The following is an 18118-nucleotide window of genomic DNA, read 5'->3' on the forward strand; positions in this document are numbered from 1 at the left end:
CTGAACTTCTTTGTACAGAAGAAGAACAGTGTCATTTGCTGCCATCCACATGTGGCTTATTGGTGCTGACTTGTCAATTTAGGGCCACACTTTAAATGAATTAGATGTATAGTGCCCAGGTACAACATAGATGATACATAGAGACCACACAGTCAATATTAAGAACTTCTTCATAGAAAATAAAGTCTTCTTACCCACATGAACCAGTGTTCTTACACATTCCAAGCAGAGGTCGTTTTTCTGAGAAACTATCACACATCTGAGAACCTGAGTAAGAAAATGTAAAAAATATAGATTAGAAATGGGTTAAAATAAGCAAGATGGCAGTATAAATTCAGAATGAGCTATAATACATGCTGCTGAAGCAAAAACATTTGATACATTTTTAATAAATAAAATAGTGAAGAATATGGGGAAATCTGGAATTTATTCAGATAAGTCCTTATTCTCTTGTTCTCACTGAACTGTATTTTGCTTTGTGTTTGTAACATACGATTGTACCGTATTAGTCTTGGAATTGAAACAATGGCATCTGACAATAGCAATTGGATTGCTTTGTATTTTTTTATAGGTTGTTGAAACAAATAAGCATTTATCATTCCTAATATACAAAGTTGTGGACCAATAAACATTATACTTTGAAGTGATCTATAACTCTGACCAAACTTTAGGTACCTCACAAGAAAACAGAGTACGGTGCAACTGGAAACAACATTCACATTAATTGTTGGTGTGTGGTATAAAATTGATAATTGCATTCTTTTTGCTGCGTTGCCACTGATTTTGTTTAACCATGCCGGACAAATGCCTCAAACCAACTTGAGTATCAATAACCCTATAAAAATGGCTTTCAGATATATGACTGTTAAATATTACTTTTTATAAATCCTTTCTATTGAGATAAACAGAATTGAAACCCTTCAAATCACATGACATTAAAGCACTTAACAACTGAAGGTAACTGTTTTTTCAGGCAAGCTATTTTTTTCAATATTTTGTGCAAATGTAAATATGCAAATGGGGCTATTGTTTCCATTGAGCACTGGTACTGTTTTATTATCACAGAGAAAAATAAAAACTTAAAAAATAAAACGTTAAAATGGACTTTATTGGAAATGGTCTTCCAGTAATTTGGTGTTTTTCTGAATTTTGGTGTTTCCAGAAAAGACCTATATTTGAATAGTACTGTAAAATATCCAAAAATTATGGATTAAGTCTACAAATAATAATTCTTTCTATGCCATAATAAAGCTAACTGTAACTGCTTATATAAAATTAAGGAATGCATAGGTGCCCATATTTGTCATGGGGCTAGAGAAAGAAAAACAATGAATAGAAACAGAGGGAAAAAGAATGAAAAAATAGATTTAATGCTATGAGAGAGGCCAACTTAATGATCACTCAAAAAGATTCAAGTGATAGAGAACAAAAAAAATCACACTGTTACAGACAACAAATTAAAAAAAAAACGGAGTAGAAAAGCATAACAAAAATAAATTAAATTTTATTTAGAACAACTGCAGAAATCATCAGTGAAAAAGGCTATGCTGACAATAGAATTAGATGAAAGGCTATCTCACTGATTGTGATGAAACTCGTGCCCTGGTATCAGATTAATGGAACCAGAACCCAGTGCATTTCTGCGTGTGGGTAGACACATAATCCCACAGGTCGTGGCTCATTTTTATTATTCATATCTTAAATTGTACTTCCATTGGTGCTTGTGGAATATGCTTACGATATGCACACCTGCTCAACACAGTTTTCAATGCAGCTCAATGATTGAAAACAAATGAAAAAAATCCAGTAAAATCCATCAAATATACAGACAGTTGAAATCCTGTTGCAAAGTCCCATTTTTAAACTACCAAATCCTTTTAATTCTGCCATATAACACTACAGCCTTTAACAAAAGCTGAAAATCCAGACAAATCACACAATTAAAATAATGAAAAAGGCACCACCTGTCCATTTCCAGGCTTGCACTTAGTAAAATGGTGACACTGATTCACCTATCTAAAAAAAATATACAAAATAACTCCCAGTCTCTGGGCAAGCCTTCATTTAATCAACTTAGATTCATTTAATGAAAATAAAGGTATTAGTGTGCCACTGGCAGAAAGCAGTGTTTATAGAGATGTATTTACTGTTCATTGTTGGATGTGTTTTTAGTACAGAGGTGGGTATATAAAGCATTGTTTTGGAGGTTTTTAATGTACAGTTTTATTTTGATAGAAGCTTTTAGTTTAACAGTGGTATAGCAATAGTTTAAGTAGATGAAGGACCCAGGACTATTCCCCCAAGGCCTATATTAGCATCAACAGGAGGGTCTGACTCTCAAGGGGGAAGGTGACAAATAACGTATATACTCGAGTATAAGCCGTCTCGAGTATAAGCCGAGGTACCTAATTTTTCCTCCAAAAACTGGGAAAGCTTATTGACTCGAGTATAAGCCTAGGGTGAGAAATGCAGCAGCGTCTGGTAAGTTTCAATCAAAAAATTGAGGGTTTCTGCTCCCATTGGAGGTGCCGGCGTCTCGTTTTTGGAGGCGCCGGCGACTATTCTTAGGTGCCGGCGACTATTCTTTGGCGCTGGTGACTATTCTTAGGCGCCGGCGACCGTTTTTGTGCTTGACCCGAGTATAAGCCGAGGTAGAGTTTTTCAGCATATTTTGGGGGCTGAAAAACTCGGTTAATACTCGAGTATATACGGTATATTTTTGCAAGATGGTGGGAGAGTGCAAGTTACATGCCTTTAGTTTAAATATAGCACAGAAATACTGTAGTGAAAATCACAATGAGGATTATATATGCATTTATAAAAAAATGTATGCATGAACACACTATGGCCAATTTACTAAAAATAATAAAGGGGTACGGGACCTTTTATCCCGAATGCCTGGTACAGCTTTAAAGCTGTAAATAACTTACATTCGAGTTCAGTTAGTATTTCTTTGCCTTCAATATTTATGTAGGCTTAAAGTAGCCATAGATGTATAGATATTTTTGTCTGATACAAGGTCCCATGAGATGCTCTGTTAGTGTATGTTGAGAAAATTATTGGAACATATGTTGCCATTGATACTGATCGTTTCTTTACTGAAAAGACTGACAACCAATCTTTCCTACAAATGGTCACATCTTCAAGATAGCAATCTTAGGGGTTTTTTTATCATAGGTCCAGCTTGTGAGGTTGTTTTGTACCTCGAATAAACTCACAACTCTAATGTTTTCTAATATATGAAAAAACTCGACTGTAATCTGGACTGATAGCCCTCAAATTGATTGAGTTTTCAAGCAAAAACCACAGAAAAAAAACATGAACATCATGAAGGCTACAAACATCTTTAAATGGTTCAAGGGGCCTCTGCCATTGACTTCTACACAACCTCGACAGGTTTTAGCTGGAGTTTTTTCAGATTCAAGCTATCTCCAGCTTCGGGGCATAATAAATCTTGAAAATATGTCTCTGGGTGTCATATGTTTCATTTTCTTGTGAACAATACACTAATGCAGTTAGGTAAATGCCATTATTACACCTATAAAGTATCCCTCCTGAATAGGGATGGGCGAATTCCTTCACCTTGTTTCGCCGCGGAAATGACGCCCATAGACTTGTATGGCGTCTTGAGTCAAAAAAGAGGCGCGTCAAAATAGACTTTAATGGGCGTCAGCGTCATTTTTGGCAAAACTAAACTGGTCAAATTCGCCCAAGCCTACTCCAGAACAAAGGTGAAACTAGTGCTTCTGTGTTGCTAAAAAAAATATTGCAAAGGTATGGGATCCATTATCTGGAAAGCTGTTATACAGAAAACTGAAAGGCGGCTCTAACAGACTCCATTTTAATCGAATAATCCTAGTTTTTAAAGATGGTTTTCTTTTTTCCTGTAATAATTAAACAGTGCCTTGTACATGATCCTAACTGAGATATAATGAATCCTTTTTGGAGGCAAAACAATCCTAAGGAATGGAGATGCAAATTACAGAAAGACTCATTTTCAGAAACCCCAGGTACCAAGTATTCTGGATAACAGGTCCCATAACTGTACATAAACACAATTAAAATTCCCAAAAATTAGGCATTCCTTGACGAAAGGGTTTACTTCTGATCAGAGATGAGGTATGGCCACAACACTTAGCTACAAATCCATGCAAACAAACTGTAATGTTATAAAACAAACCACTGTACAAAAGTTCCTGTAAAGGTGACCATACACGATAAGATCCGCTCATTTGTCAAGGTCGCCACGCGAGTGGATCTTAACCTGATATGCCTACCAAAGGCAGGGCGATATTGGGTTAATTTGATTGTTCGGCCCTAGGGCCAAAGGATCTATTTACAACAAAGGAAATGGGCGTTTACAGAAAGAGAACAGTATCAACTGCCTGGTGTGGTCCTCAATCACTCAGAAAAATCAAACCTGCCTGATTGTTATCTGGCCGATTTTTGGCCTGAAATCGATCAGGGAGACCTGTCCGATTACCCCAGATAAGCTTACTTACTAGGGATGCACCGAATCCACTATTGTAGAATTAGCTGAATCCTTTGTGAAATATTTGGCCAAATACTGAACCCTAATTTGCATAAGTAAATAAGGGAAACAAGGGGGAAAAGTGTGGTGAAAAGTCACGTGATTTTTTGTATTCAGTTTGGCCTAGATTCAGTGCATCCCTAATACTTATCAACAGCAACCAATCAATTGCTTTTTTTTTATTTATTCACTTTTGTGTCAGAATAAATTTGTAAAAATGTATGGGAAGAAAGAAAGAAAGAAAGAAAGAAAGAAAGAAAGAAAGAAAGAAAGAAAGAAAGAAAGAAAGAAAGAAAGAAAGAAAGAAAGAAAGAAAGAAAGAAAGAAAGAAAGCAATGCCAAAAAAATAGCAGACTCACTTACAAAAGTCACCAAGATCACAACTGTCTGTTTACTGACAGCTAGAACATGACTCCTTCTGAACAAAAATAATGAGACCCTTCCTAGCATAGTTGTCTGCAACCCAGTGTACAGACATTTTGCAGACAGCTTATCTAACAATTCTAGTACTTTATTTACTGTGAAGTAAAAGCTGGGGCCTATTAAATTGTGAAGCTGTGAACTTTTCGCTTCACACCTGGGAATGAATTCTTTATCACGTAAGGACATCTTTTTTTAAGCCTGTGCCAATTCGTTTGAAGCAGACTCCAGCATTAAACAATACTTCTTTTACTATACTACAGTCTAATAGTTTGCGAACCGTGCTTGATGGTAATCATCAGCTCCATTACAATTCATTTTATTTTGTTCGGAATCATTAAGCTGTTGCGTTAGATAGCTGCTGCGTCTTATTACAGCTTTTTCTTTTATCCAATTCCAGATATTATCCAAATTCCATTCTTAGCTTTTGAAAGCTGTAATCTGTAAACTGCTTGGCTGAGCAGGGCAAAATTGATGCCTGCACACATATTCTAGATTACACTTTTTTTGTCTTATTTTAATAGTAAAAAATGTTGTCTTGGAACACATTTTAACAAGTGAGCCATGTGCACAAGGCAACTGTGAACACTGTTTTCCTCTCACCTCATTGCTTCCAGTGTTTGAAAGCAAAGCACTTTGCAACACTAAAGCTATCAAACAGAATTATTTCCCTAGTCTATAAAGTCTTAATGCAAGAAGCCAGAAATCTGTTGTGCTCAAAATACAGTGCACGGTCTAAAGAAACATATTAGACGTATGGTGTGTACTATGAAATGTATTTGCTACCAGTGGCACATTGATTCTTGCAGCTTTGAGTATTTTTTATCTTGTTTAAAAATGTAAGGGAGCAACAAGTACTAACATTATGTTGAAAATATCTGTATATCAGTTAAACTGGTTTGGAAAAAAGGCAACTTTTCATCAACTGTATCCCCAAACATCATGATACATATAAAGAAAATATAACTAAAATTTATGATGGAGTTTGCCATCATTGTTATCAACAATGGTGATGGAAATGTAGCATCAGGAGAATAACCCATTATGCTTTTAACATTATACACTGCTTTTGCCACTTTTTTGATGGAAAACATTTTATACAATATTAAGGGCCAGATTTATTAAGGCCGAGTTGTGCTTTACAAGAACAATTAAGGTTTTTGAGGTTATTTTGGAGTCAAATATCGATTTAGAATTTTTCGACATTTATTATACCCCGAACCTGGAGATAGCCCGAATTCAAAAACACACCATGTAAAACCTGTCAAGGTCATGTAGTGAATGGCAGAGGTCCCTTGAACCATTCGAAAATGTTTATAGCATTCATGATGTTTGACATTTTCAGAGGGTTTCAGAGAGCTTCGATCGAAAACGCAATCAATTCGAGTTTTTTTCAGAGGGTTTCACTCGAAAACTCAATCAATTCGAGTTTTTTTCCACCCGAACACTCACTTAATTTGAGTTTTCGGGTTATTAACCCTGGACTCACTGATTCCAGTTTTTTTCCATTCAAGTTTCTTCTTAAATTAGAAACCATTCGAGTTTTTCGACGTTTGATAAACAACCCCCTAAACTATGACTTTAGATATTTTAGTTAACATGTAACTTAAGTACTTGAGTACTTTCTTACCAATCCCCTTTCTTCTTGTCTCTTTTTTTCTATAAAATAGCAACTTGCTTTATAAAAAAAAGAGTAAAAAAACTAAAACCAGAACTGTCTTCTATTTGCCTCTACGGAACTCACTTGTTCAAGAGCTTGTCAGACGATTATCACCAAAAATGTGGTACTGTGTGTTTCAAGGCTATACTCATATAAATGTCCAACGAAAGTAGATTCCAAGAGCCAAAAATTATATATAAAATGTAATACTTTATTTTACATCACATCTAAAAGAGAAGAGTAACGCCTGATGCGTTTCGTGTCACAAGGACACTTAATCATAGGCCTATGATTAAGTGTCCTTGTGACACGAAACGCGTCAGGCGTTACTCTTCTCTTTTAGATGTCATGTAAAATAAAGTATTACATTTTATATATCATTTTTGGCACTTGGAATCTACTTTCATTGGATGTTCCGGATTGGTGCCTGCCTAATGTGAAGTGTTGTGAAGTACTCCCCTATGCTGAAGGTCTGGGGCATGTGCACCCGGACCCAACTGGGAAAGCGGTAAGCTTATCCTTATGACATATTAAGACTTATGCCTCTTGTGAAACTATTTGGATTTCTTATACTCATATAAAAGTGTGTGAACACTTTGCTTTCTGTAAAAATACTATGGAAGACAATGTCCATAACTAGAAAAGTGAAGATTAGGATGTAAGATACTGTATGTGCCAAATAGAAACCAGCTGGAACCGCTCAAAACAACCCTGACAGGAGAAAAATTTATAGCTATGTCTACAGAGAGCAAAATGGCAACTATATTGGCAAACATAAGGACAGCAGGAAAAGTGAGGTTTACAAGCTTTTTTTTTTTATTAGTGGAAAAATCCAACAGGGTTGTTGTTTATTGTGCTGTCTACCAATTCCTTATAAACTCAAGACATGATTTTGTGCATGATAGGTTTATTTTAATAGCTTAAATGATTTTTAAAGCCGAGTTCTGAGTTTTGATACTACATTTAAATCAAAATGCTTACTGTCAGGGTGTTTTATATACATATAAATCTATTAATTTAGGTTTACCGTAAGGCACAGCAATTCCATTTTTTTTACAAAAAAACTCAGAACAAAGATGAAACAAAATGTAATGCAAACCAGTTTAGGTGTAGGAAATCTTCTTTAGTTTGCTATTTAGGCAATATGTAAGACAAAAGTAACCAGTGCTTAAAGAAATACAATAAATAAGGTAGTGAAGCCTGATACAGAGTGCATTGTTTTATAACCTTAGTTTTATATAATTATATATATCATTGAATAGCATAACCTTAGTTTATATATGAATTATATATTCGGACATGTTTTAGTGTATTGCTATAAAAAGTAACGTTTTCATATTTTTCACTGAACATAAAAGTATGTTTTGTCAAAATACATTGAATTTAAAATATACTTACAAGGAATGGCTAGTTTGGAGACATAAATGTAACCTGCCAAGAAATGCTTGGAAAGTCTATGGCTGAAGACACACAGGGTATTTGTAGCTGGCAGAGAAAGGGCCCTGTGTGCCTTTAGAGTTATAACCTTTACAAGATGCTAGTGTGCATTTTCAGGCAAGACAGCATTCAAGCAGTTTGTATTAGTCAGTAAGAGGTTGCAGAGCCAGTTTTATGCAACCTACATACTTTCAGTCTGATATTCAACAGACTGAATGATTAATCAACAGAAGGAGTATTGAAATCCAGATATTATTAGTAGTTCAATGCCTTTGAATATGTAATTTTGATACAGATGTAAAAATTCATGTTGGTAAATTTACTGACAAATATTAATATGACAAATCCTAAATCTGCTAAACCGGAGTCCCTTTGTTTAGTCCCTTTCTTTCTCAAGAAACAGCTAAAATTCCCTGCCTTTTTTTTTTCTACTTAGACTACTAAGTAGAAGGCCACACGAGGAGATTCGGGGAGATTTAGTCGCCTGGCGACTAATCGCCTCATCTTCTGAGCGACAAGCTCCCCGAACTGCCTCAGCGTGTTTTCCCATAGGCTACAATGAAAAGTCGCCTGCGCTAAAGCACACGCGGAGATGCATTTTCAATAGTCGCCCAAAGTTGCTTCACGGAGGAAACTTTGGGCGACTATTGAAAATGCATCACCGAGTGTGCTTTAGCACAGACGACTTTTTATTGTAGCCTATTGGAAAACACGCTTAGGCAGTTCGGGGAGATTGTCGCTCAGAAGACGAGGCGATTAGTCGCCAGGCGACAAAATCTCCCTGAATCTCCTCGTGTGCACTAACCATAACTCTTCTCCAGAACTCCCACCTATCTTCCCTTAAAATCTACTGCTAGCAAAGAATACCATAAAAATCCTTTTCCTAAGCTTCAAAGCTCTTCACACACACACACACACACACACACCCCCTATCATTTAAACCTTTCTATCTTACTGCTCCTTACTCATGGAATTTCTTCTCTGAATTCCTCTGTAAGTTGTCAGCTGCAATGGAAGCGACCCCCCTTCCTCTTATGTATCTTACCACATAGCAGTTAACCTCTTTATATTTACTTATTGCAGTGTTTGCCCTACCACTTTGTACTGTATTTTGAAAATGTATACTATGCATATATACTATTTTAGAAGCTTGTATTTTTTTTGTATTCACATTACCAAACAAAATGCCCTATAGGTGGAAACACTGTTCCATAACAATAGTGTACACAGGAATGAGATGGAGTACATTTCCAGTGGTAATTGTTTGGAATTCTAATACTCACCAAACAGAGGACATGGCAAAACGCGAGCACATCTTACAGAACCATGCCGAGCAGAGAATAATTCCTGAGCTTCACCACTGACCTGCAAAATATTTTAAAATAAATATATATTAATTTAAAATGACTTCAAAGAAACTTGCTTAAAAAAAATAAATTCTGTACTTTGCATTTATTCAACAAAGCACATGCAAAAATCAACTTGGTAGTAGGTTAAAATACAGAAAAGCATGCACTGAACGGTATTTGTATGTATTCTATTTTGTGTTTTGCATTGAGTTAGTAACTGAGCCCAATTATATGAATAGCAACTCTTCCTTGCACAATGTACACGCACTGTCTACTGCTCTTGTGTTAAGCAAACAAATTGCAGGAACACAAAGTAGACTGCAACCTAAGATAATGCATTGTGCATGCATTATGTAGGAGTCTTTAAGCAGGATGGTCATGCAAGAGGGCCCTGAAAGGAAAGTTTTGTCTGTAACGCAACAGCCATATAAAATACTGGCTAGGATATAAGCCCATTGCCTAATTACCAAGAAATTGCAGTTGCATGTTTCATTACTAGATTATATTTCTAGTATGAAACTACTGATACTGATAGAATGATCCACTTGTTAGAAATGTAAGTTCCCTTTTCAACAGTCTCTCAAAGATAACGGCAATATCCTCATCAACAAGGACCTTGCAAACCTATTATTCCTATGCCCAGACATGACATAGCCGTAGAAGATCAGCAGAAGCACGGCACAGAATGGGTTACACTGTAAACAAATGATCATTTTAGACCATTAGCAGTGTATTTTTTCTGTAAATCATGCTATTTAACCTAGGTTTAGGAAAACTTTCAATTATGATAATGTCACATTAAGCTAGCATTATTGCCTTTAATAACTAATTTACAACCGTTTCTGGCCATTACATTTCTTTCTGACAGAGTCAATCCGTTATGATTAACTTATTCACTTGCTGTATAAGAGATGTGACCATTGCAAACTGGAAATCCTGCACCTTTTGTGTACGAATCCATGCCTCAATTTTATGTTACGTACATTTAAATTCATATTGATACTTTTCAAGCAAGATGGATTACACTGTACTTACATTGCCATCCAACTAAACAAAAGCATACTTAGATGACCACACATCCTTATTCTCAATTATTTTTTGGATAATAATACCAAGGGAGATGAGTAAATATGTCTGTGATGCTTGAGTGTGTCATAAAATGTGGAATGTGTACTGCTTTAAACTTATATACATTAGCGAAATGCAGAAAAGAAGCACAAGAAAAAAAATACTGCAACGAAAAAAAGAAGTCATTTTAACAGTAAAAACAATGTGTTTGGCAGCAGTATCTTGTGTTCTTCAACTAAAATACTGATTCTGCTTAAAATGCATAGTTAAACATTTTACTACTTTTCCAAAACAGCCTTAGGTTTGTGTTATAAACCTGATATTGAAAACGTACGTTACTAAAGATAGAAAAGTTCCCCTAATGAAGTATTCCTTAGATGTAATTACATTTGATATCTATTCTCTTATTTTTATTATTATTGGATCTTATTGGATCTAATGAAACGAATAAAGTCTATAAACAGTGACATTTTCATGATCCGAGTCTAAATTATGCATAACATGCTGGATCAAAACCATAGATCTGGGAAGAAAGAGTAAAACAAAGAAATCAAGAATACTGGATCTTTGAAAGTCTGTCCAAGCAGTCAAAATGTTATACGCAGAGATAGTCGGATTTTCTGTAAAGGTAATGTAAATTTTACATTTTATAATGTTAAACAAAGTGCACTACATTGGACCTATTAAATGGAATTCACCTATATGAAAAGTGTGTGTGTTAAAGGGATACTGTCATGGGGAAATGAATCAGTTAATAGTGCTGCTCCAGCAGAATTCTGCACTGAAATCCATTTCTCAAAAGAGCAAACAGATTTTTTTATATTCAATTTTGAAATCTGACATGGGGCTAGACATATTGTCAATTTCCCAGCTGCCCCAAGTCATGTGACTTGTGCTCTGATAAACTTCAATCACTCTTTACTGCTGTACTGCAAGTTGGAGTGATATCACCCCCCTCCCTTTCCCCCCCCCAGCAGTCAAACAAAAGAACAATGGGAAGGTAACCAGATAGCAGCTCCCTAACACAAGATGACAACTGCCTAGCAGATCTAAGAACAACACTCAATAGTAAAAACCCATGTCCCACTGAGACACATTCAGTTACATTGAGAAGGAAAACAGCAGCCTGCCAGAAAGAATTTCTCTCCTAAAGTGCAGGCACAAGTCACATGACCAGGGGCAGCAGGGAAATTGACAAAATGTCTAGCCCCATATAAGATTTCAAAATTGAATATAAAAAAAACTGTTTGCTCTTTTGAGAAATGGATTTCAGTCCAGAAGTCTGCTGGAGTAGCACTATTAACTGATGTTTTCCGATGACAGGATGGATCCCTTTAAGGGCACGTCTCATTTGCAGTCACAAAACCCGGCAGAAGCCCCCGGATTGCAATAAAAACACAAAAGACCAGCCCCCTTCCAAACAACAAGAATAAAATAAAGGTCTGATGCCTAAGGAATATGCCCTGACAGCCAGGGAACCCTGAAAATGTTCCATTGAGAGAGGAAGTGGAGTAAGCTTATTTCTAACCCCAATGCCAGGATGAAAGGTTGCAAGTAATTTGGCTTAGAAATGAAAATAGTATTACAACACTTTATGCTGTAGTCGCTACATTTATATAAGTAATGGATCCATAACTCAAGAATGAATGATAATTGTTTGTGCCTTCAATGATATAAGCATTATTATACATAAATCCCTAGGTAACCTTTGGGCAGGATATTCTGTATATTACAAAATATATATTTTTATATATACAAAATTGCCAAATCTTCTTTCCTTTGAATTTGTATTCAAAGGAAATATTCAGCTGACATTGCATATTACATTCATAATGTTTTATTTTGTTTATGCTGTCAATCTTTTCAGTCATTTCCCTTTACCACACTTGAGTTGCTACTAACTAAACAGCTCTGTACAAAAGAACATGAGGGCAATATACCTAAAATAACCTTGAAAGTCATTTTGAAGGTGAGGGCATATTGTGGAGCCATATCACTCTGAAAGGACAATTATTTCAACATCATAATGTGTAAATACCAAAAGCATTCCCTTCATTTAATCTCAATCCTGTAATACAGTCATTACGCTTTAAGCATAATGCTTTCTTTATCATCACTGACTTCATATCATTTGTTTGTCTGAATTCATCCAAAGTGCTAGCGTACATGATGCCATTATTCTACAGACATCTGTAACAACAGTGCCATCTACAGTTATATTTCCAGGTAAACCTAACAGTATGTTCAGAAGTAAAACCCTTTACCGGTTTGTTAAACGTTTAGTAGAGGTATTCATTTTGATGCACTCACTGGCTGGTATGACACTAACGGCTGCTTATAGTTTTCCAATACTTTTGTAACAAGAAGTAAATGAAAACATTGTGAAGACACAATAATATGCCAGTGATGTATAATCTTTGTAAAGAGCTGCGGAATATGTAGGCACTTTATTAATAACAGATCATTTATCTTTTTAAGTAAGGTAAAATTTTATTTTAAGATTCGTTTAGGATATGGCCTTTTTTAGCAGAGTTTAGACTCGGCTGAATCAAACCGTAATCATTCAGCATGAGCAGTTGGGGCTATTAAGAAATCCGTTTCAACTGCGCATGCGCCTGCAGGCTCCGTGAATAGACCCAAAGTGGATATGAATGACAGAAGATGGCACAAGGGACTCTGCTGTGCTATGCTGCTCTGCATTCAAAATAGGAGCGCTAATCTAGGTAATACTTGTACATTGGGGGGTTTAGTTCTCCTTTAAGATTTTTTTAATCGTGTGCAGAGCGTGGTTTTCTGTAACCCTTCCTGCATAAGCAAATTAAGGTTCGGTTTGGGATTTACCTGAATCTTTCATTTGGCTGAATGCCAAAATAGTAGATTCGGTATATCCCTACTTAACGAAGATTTTCTTTTACGGCATTATTGCCATGTCAACTGCCTCTATTCTTGTTAGCATTGGTTGGCTTCCCATCTTGAATTGAAAATGGTATAAGATTCAATTATATATATACAGCACTGCCAGAAAACTGCCATAATTATTTAATGATACACTAATGTAGCAGATAGTGTAAATGTAGGAAATAAAATACTACATAAGATTAGGAATGCTGAAATATAGCAGACACATCAGATCAAGTGTAGACGCTACAGCAGTGAACTATGATTTTATCCTCAGGTCCAAATAAAATCCTTGGTCTAGCAACAATGGCATATTTGTATATAATACATAAAAGCCATGAATAACTTGCAAATAGTGAATAGTGATGTCATCAGTTATAAACGGTGAGTAGTGATGTAATTTTTGTCACGACTCAATAAAATTGTGTATTATAATAAATAATGTACCCCTTGTTGGAAAATATGAGGATATTAGAAGTAACCTCGGAGTTCCATGACCTGTATAAAAGCACTCGGCCTTCGGGCCTGTGCTTTTATCTGGTCATGGAACTCCTCGTGACTTATAATATCCGTATATTTTACAATAGGGGGTACTTTTTTCACTAAATAAACTAGTGTAGTACACCCATTCTCAGCAGTGTGTAATTATTCACTTAACTAGCAGCAAAAAAGCATTTACCAACACAAAATATCAACTACATTACACTTTTATATTGCACCTTATTTTTCCTGTCAGCATGAACCTTCATAAAATGAATACAAAAATAATGTGCATCCTATTGTCTTCAAGTTCAGCCGTATGTGACATAGCTCTTAGTTTACTGCAGTTGAAAAATGTTAAAAGTTAAAAAGTTCAAAAAAAGATAAAATTGCCTTATAACCCATCTGTACCAGTACCTAATTTAAAGGAGAACTAAAGCCTAACTAAAGAAGTAGGCTAGAAATGTTGTACATTATGTTTTGGGCATCTGTACCAATCTAAAGCAACCAAAGCCCTTTAGCAGTAAAGATATGTGTGTACAAAGATACCCCCAGTAGTTCCCCATCTTCTTTTCTGCTGATTCACTGCACATGCTCTGTGCTGCGGTCAGTTACTGAGCTTAGGTACCAACTCAAAATAAATTGCATATTATAAGGCTGATTAGTAATTAATACAAATAATTACTGCATCCCAGCACAGAAACAAGTGCAACGAACATCAGAATTTAATAATTAGCTCTGTAGCATTAGCTTACACCACTGGCCAACCTCATTTTCTGCTTAGTATTTTGTGACAACCCCTAACCTTAGCTTCTCCACGCTGTTCCCCCAACAGCATGCGAGTGTCACTTTCCAAGATGGTAACGCCTTGTGACGAGTTTGAAGTCTTGGATCACTGCTGCTATTCAGAGGCTGAAACTTTAGGCAGGTTCAATAAGTTCAGTATATAAAATATAGCATTTTTAGTCATATTCATTTTATGGTTTAGTTCTGCTTAGTGGATAAAATCCCCATTTAATTTAAAGGAAAACTATACCCCTAAAACAATGTAGGTCTCTATAAAAAGATATTGCATGAAACAGCTCATATGTAAAACCCTGCTTCATGTAAATAAACCATTTTCATAATAATATACTTTTTTAGTAGTATGTGCCATTGGGCAATCATTAATAGAAAACTAAACTTGTTAGGTCACTTGAGCCAATTAATAGACAGAGTTATGTCTTTGCTTCCAGTATTCTAGTATTTCTGGTCAGGTGATCTCAGCACAGAGACCATCACAAAATGGTGGTTCAAAGCAAGAGATGTAAAAGGGCAAAATTTACTTAACTATATATTCCAGTTTGATAAGATTCTTTAATATGCCACTTAATTTGATATAAACTATCTGTTGCTCAAATATTCATTTTGGGGATATAGTGTTCCTTTAAGGATAATTGGTTAGGCATGAACTTAAAGTCATGGTATGAAACTGATAGATAAATGGGGCATTTTGATATCACAGTATCCACTAATGGCTCATTAATAAATTAAGAGACTCTGCATAACACCACCTTGACTTTGACTAGAACAGGCAATTTCTCAAAACATAGTAGGAGGAGTGAGGTGGATCACTAGGATGATTCTGAGCGATATAATTTCTCAGCATAATGCTCAGCAATATCTCCAGCTGTAACTGAAGTACAATGAGGGGGCTCTGGCAAGAGCTAGCTCTTTAAAGGCAGTGGAGAGTATGTTAAATATATAAACAGAGGTAGTTGGATTGGTCAGGACAGGTGATGGTTGAAATACTGAAGACAGAGAAAAAAAAATTTAGTTATAGACTAAAGTAATAAATTGTGATCAATGATTTGTTCACAGATGATCCTTTTTAAGAGATATTTGTTACTTGTGCATTATTTCTAAACATTAAGGTTCATGGCAGAAAGAACATCTGCACTGGTCATGTTATAGTCAGTCCATAAATTCCTAAATCTTGCCAAAGATCCCCTGTCATCTCTGCTTACAGGTGCTTTTCCGCCAGCTTAAAAATGCCAGTGAAGTACACATCCCATGTGCCATGAGCTTTGCAGCCACACAACTTTTATTAGCAGAAGAGTGGCCAGTAGAAAAGTAAACACTCCTCTACCGTCTGTCAGTTCCCTCTGACATTTTGGCAAGCTGGAAAATAATCACTTGCTAGCTGATATTCTTCTGTAAAGATTTACAAGGCCGACGGCTCCTGCAATTCACTTTGGCTCCTTTGGCCCAAAGTTAGCGAGAGTCCAAAAAAACACTTTTCTCACTCTGGAAAAATGTATAGTACTTGTTACTGTGTGTGATTAAAATCGTCCTAGTCTCCTAACATTTAAAAAAAGGGGCTAGATTACAAAGTAAGTGAGGTTAGAAGAAGGTTAACACAGAACAAAAACTGGGCACTGATCCCAGATAAACACTCAACGTTTTTTGTTTTATTATGTTTAATATTCTGAAGACATACAATTAATGCTATTATCTTACCCAATAAAGCTTCCCGGTACTGAACTCAACTAGTTTACTGCCATTCCTCTTCATTTTATGTTTTGCAAATGCCCTATATTTTCACTCCTCTTGGTTGTACAATCTCAGAGAAAGCAAACTAGCTTATTATAATTACTGAAACTGGTAGAAATCCCAAAAGTAACAAGGATTTATATTTCATGACTGATCAAAGAGGGATGAACCTGTAAATAGGCTGTCAAATTTCTAGAACATTTCTGGAAGCACAATAAACACTAGGAAATGTCCACCTAAAAGTTGATGCCCTGGCCAAAAAGAAGCCCATAATTTTGTTTAAAAAAATCCCTGTACAGTGCATGACCACAACTAAAGGTGCCACAATAACCATACCGGAGCACTGGAAAGATGCTGCCACTATGCTTTTCTGCAAAATACGCCAGGGTCAGTTTGTGTTTTTAAAGAAGATCCACAAACAGCCAACCGCAACACTTTAAAAATGTTGTCCACTGCTGGAAGGTTGGTGGGGGAGGATGGAAGATAGATGGCACTGGAGTTTCCGAGTAATTCTGTTTGCCTTTTCTTTGTAGCCTATTAAATTGCCCCAACTGGAATAAAACAGCTAATGCATGATGTCAGTATGGTAAAAACTCTAAAAGAGCTTTTTGTACCTGTTCCTACCATTGCTGATCAATCTACCATTATTTATTATTCAATTGTTACTCAAACTATTGTGGAAAGACAGAGAGACCTAACCAAAGTAATATGGACCTAAGTCTTCTGCCACCCTTAATTTGTCTGGGGTGGCTGGGCCATCAGAGAATAATAATTTAACATTTACTGCTGATGTCGGTGACATAAATATGCATGTGCCTCTGGCTTTTGCAGCAGGAGAGTAACATACAAAGAGAACAGAAAAGAGACGCAGCGGGGCAATTTTAGGGAGCTGTCATTTTACTGATAAAGAGCTGCTATATCTGTGGGCTTATAAAATAGTCACAACATAGCTACATTTCAGTGATCCTTTATTTACCAACTATAGAATCACAATCTTCCCATTTTGCTCATCTATTTGTGCCACCCACACAGACTGTAAATTGTAGGAGGCAAGGACCTCCTACAATAGCCCCAATAGCCCCATAATCTCTGTATGGATTACCTTACCTGGATAAAACAGTACCGTGTACTTGATCCTAGCAAAGCTGAATAAATCCATATTGGATTGTTGGCAAAATAATCCTACTGGGTAGATTTATTAAAGGTCGAGTTGTATTTGAACCTGAAAAATCTAAATTTTTGAGGGTAATTTTCAGTCAAAACTCGAATTTTCGGGTTAAAAAAAAACAGAAGTTTTTTGGATTCATTGTACCCCAAAGTTGGAAATAGCTTTAATCCGACAATATTCCAGCTAAAACCTGTTGAGGTCATGTAGAAGTCAATGGCAGAGGTCCCTTGAACCATTTGAAGATGTTTGTAGCCTTCATGATGTTCGGGGCTTTTTTTCTGTGGGTTTTTCTCGAATAGTTGATTAATTTGAGTTTTTTCCAATTCGAGTTTTCTGGTTGTTCAACCAGAATTCACCGAATCTAGTTTTTTCCATTCAAGTTTTTTTCTTAAATCAAAAAACATTAGAGCTGTAAGTTCATTAGAGGTATAAAAAACCTCACAAACCTCTAAAACTCAACCTTTGATAAATAACCCCCAATGTTGAATGCTATCTTATTTAAGGAAAAAACACAACAGAATATCACTGTGAAAATCTGAGAAAATCACATTGCTCCATTCATATTCAATGAGGCT

The 18118-nt window shown here is 36.0% G+C and overlaps 1 protein-coding gene across 7 annotated transcripts in view; it reads right to left on the reverse strand.

Moving 5' to 3' along the window:
* bcas3.L (breast carcinoma amplified sequence 3 L homeolog) overlaps window positions 1–18118 on the reverse strand; it is a 603015-nt gene that overhangs the window by 555092 nt on the left and 29805 nt on the right. For all 7 annotated transcript variants that reach the window (XM_041582224.1, XM_041582225.1, XM_041582223.1 and 4 more), the window contains 2 exons: window positions 9332–9413; window positions 195–267 (listed from right to left, as the gene is read on the reverse strand). In XM_041582224.1, coding sequence (XP_041438158.1) covers window positions 195–267; window positions 9332–9413 — 155 coding nt within the window. The remainder of the gene's footprint in view (window positions 1–194; window positions 268–9331; window positions 9414–18118) is intronic.

Source organism: Xenopus laevis, chromosome 2L (genome assembly GCF_017654675.1).
Source record: "Xenopus laevis strain J_2021 chromosome 2L, Xenopus_laevis_v10.1, whole genome shotgun sequence".
NCBI lineage: Eukaryota > Metazoa > Chordata > Amphibia > Anura > Pipidae > Xenopus > Xenopus laevis.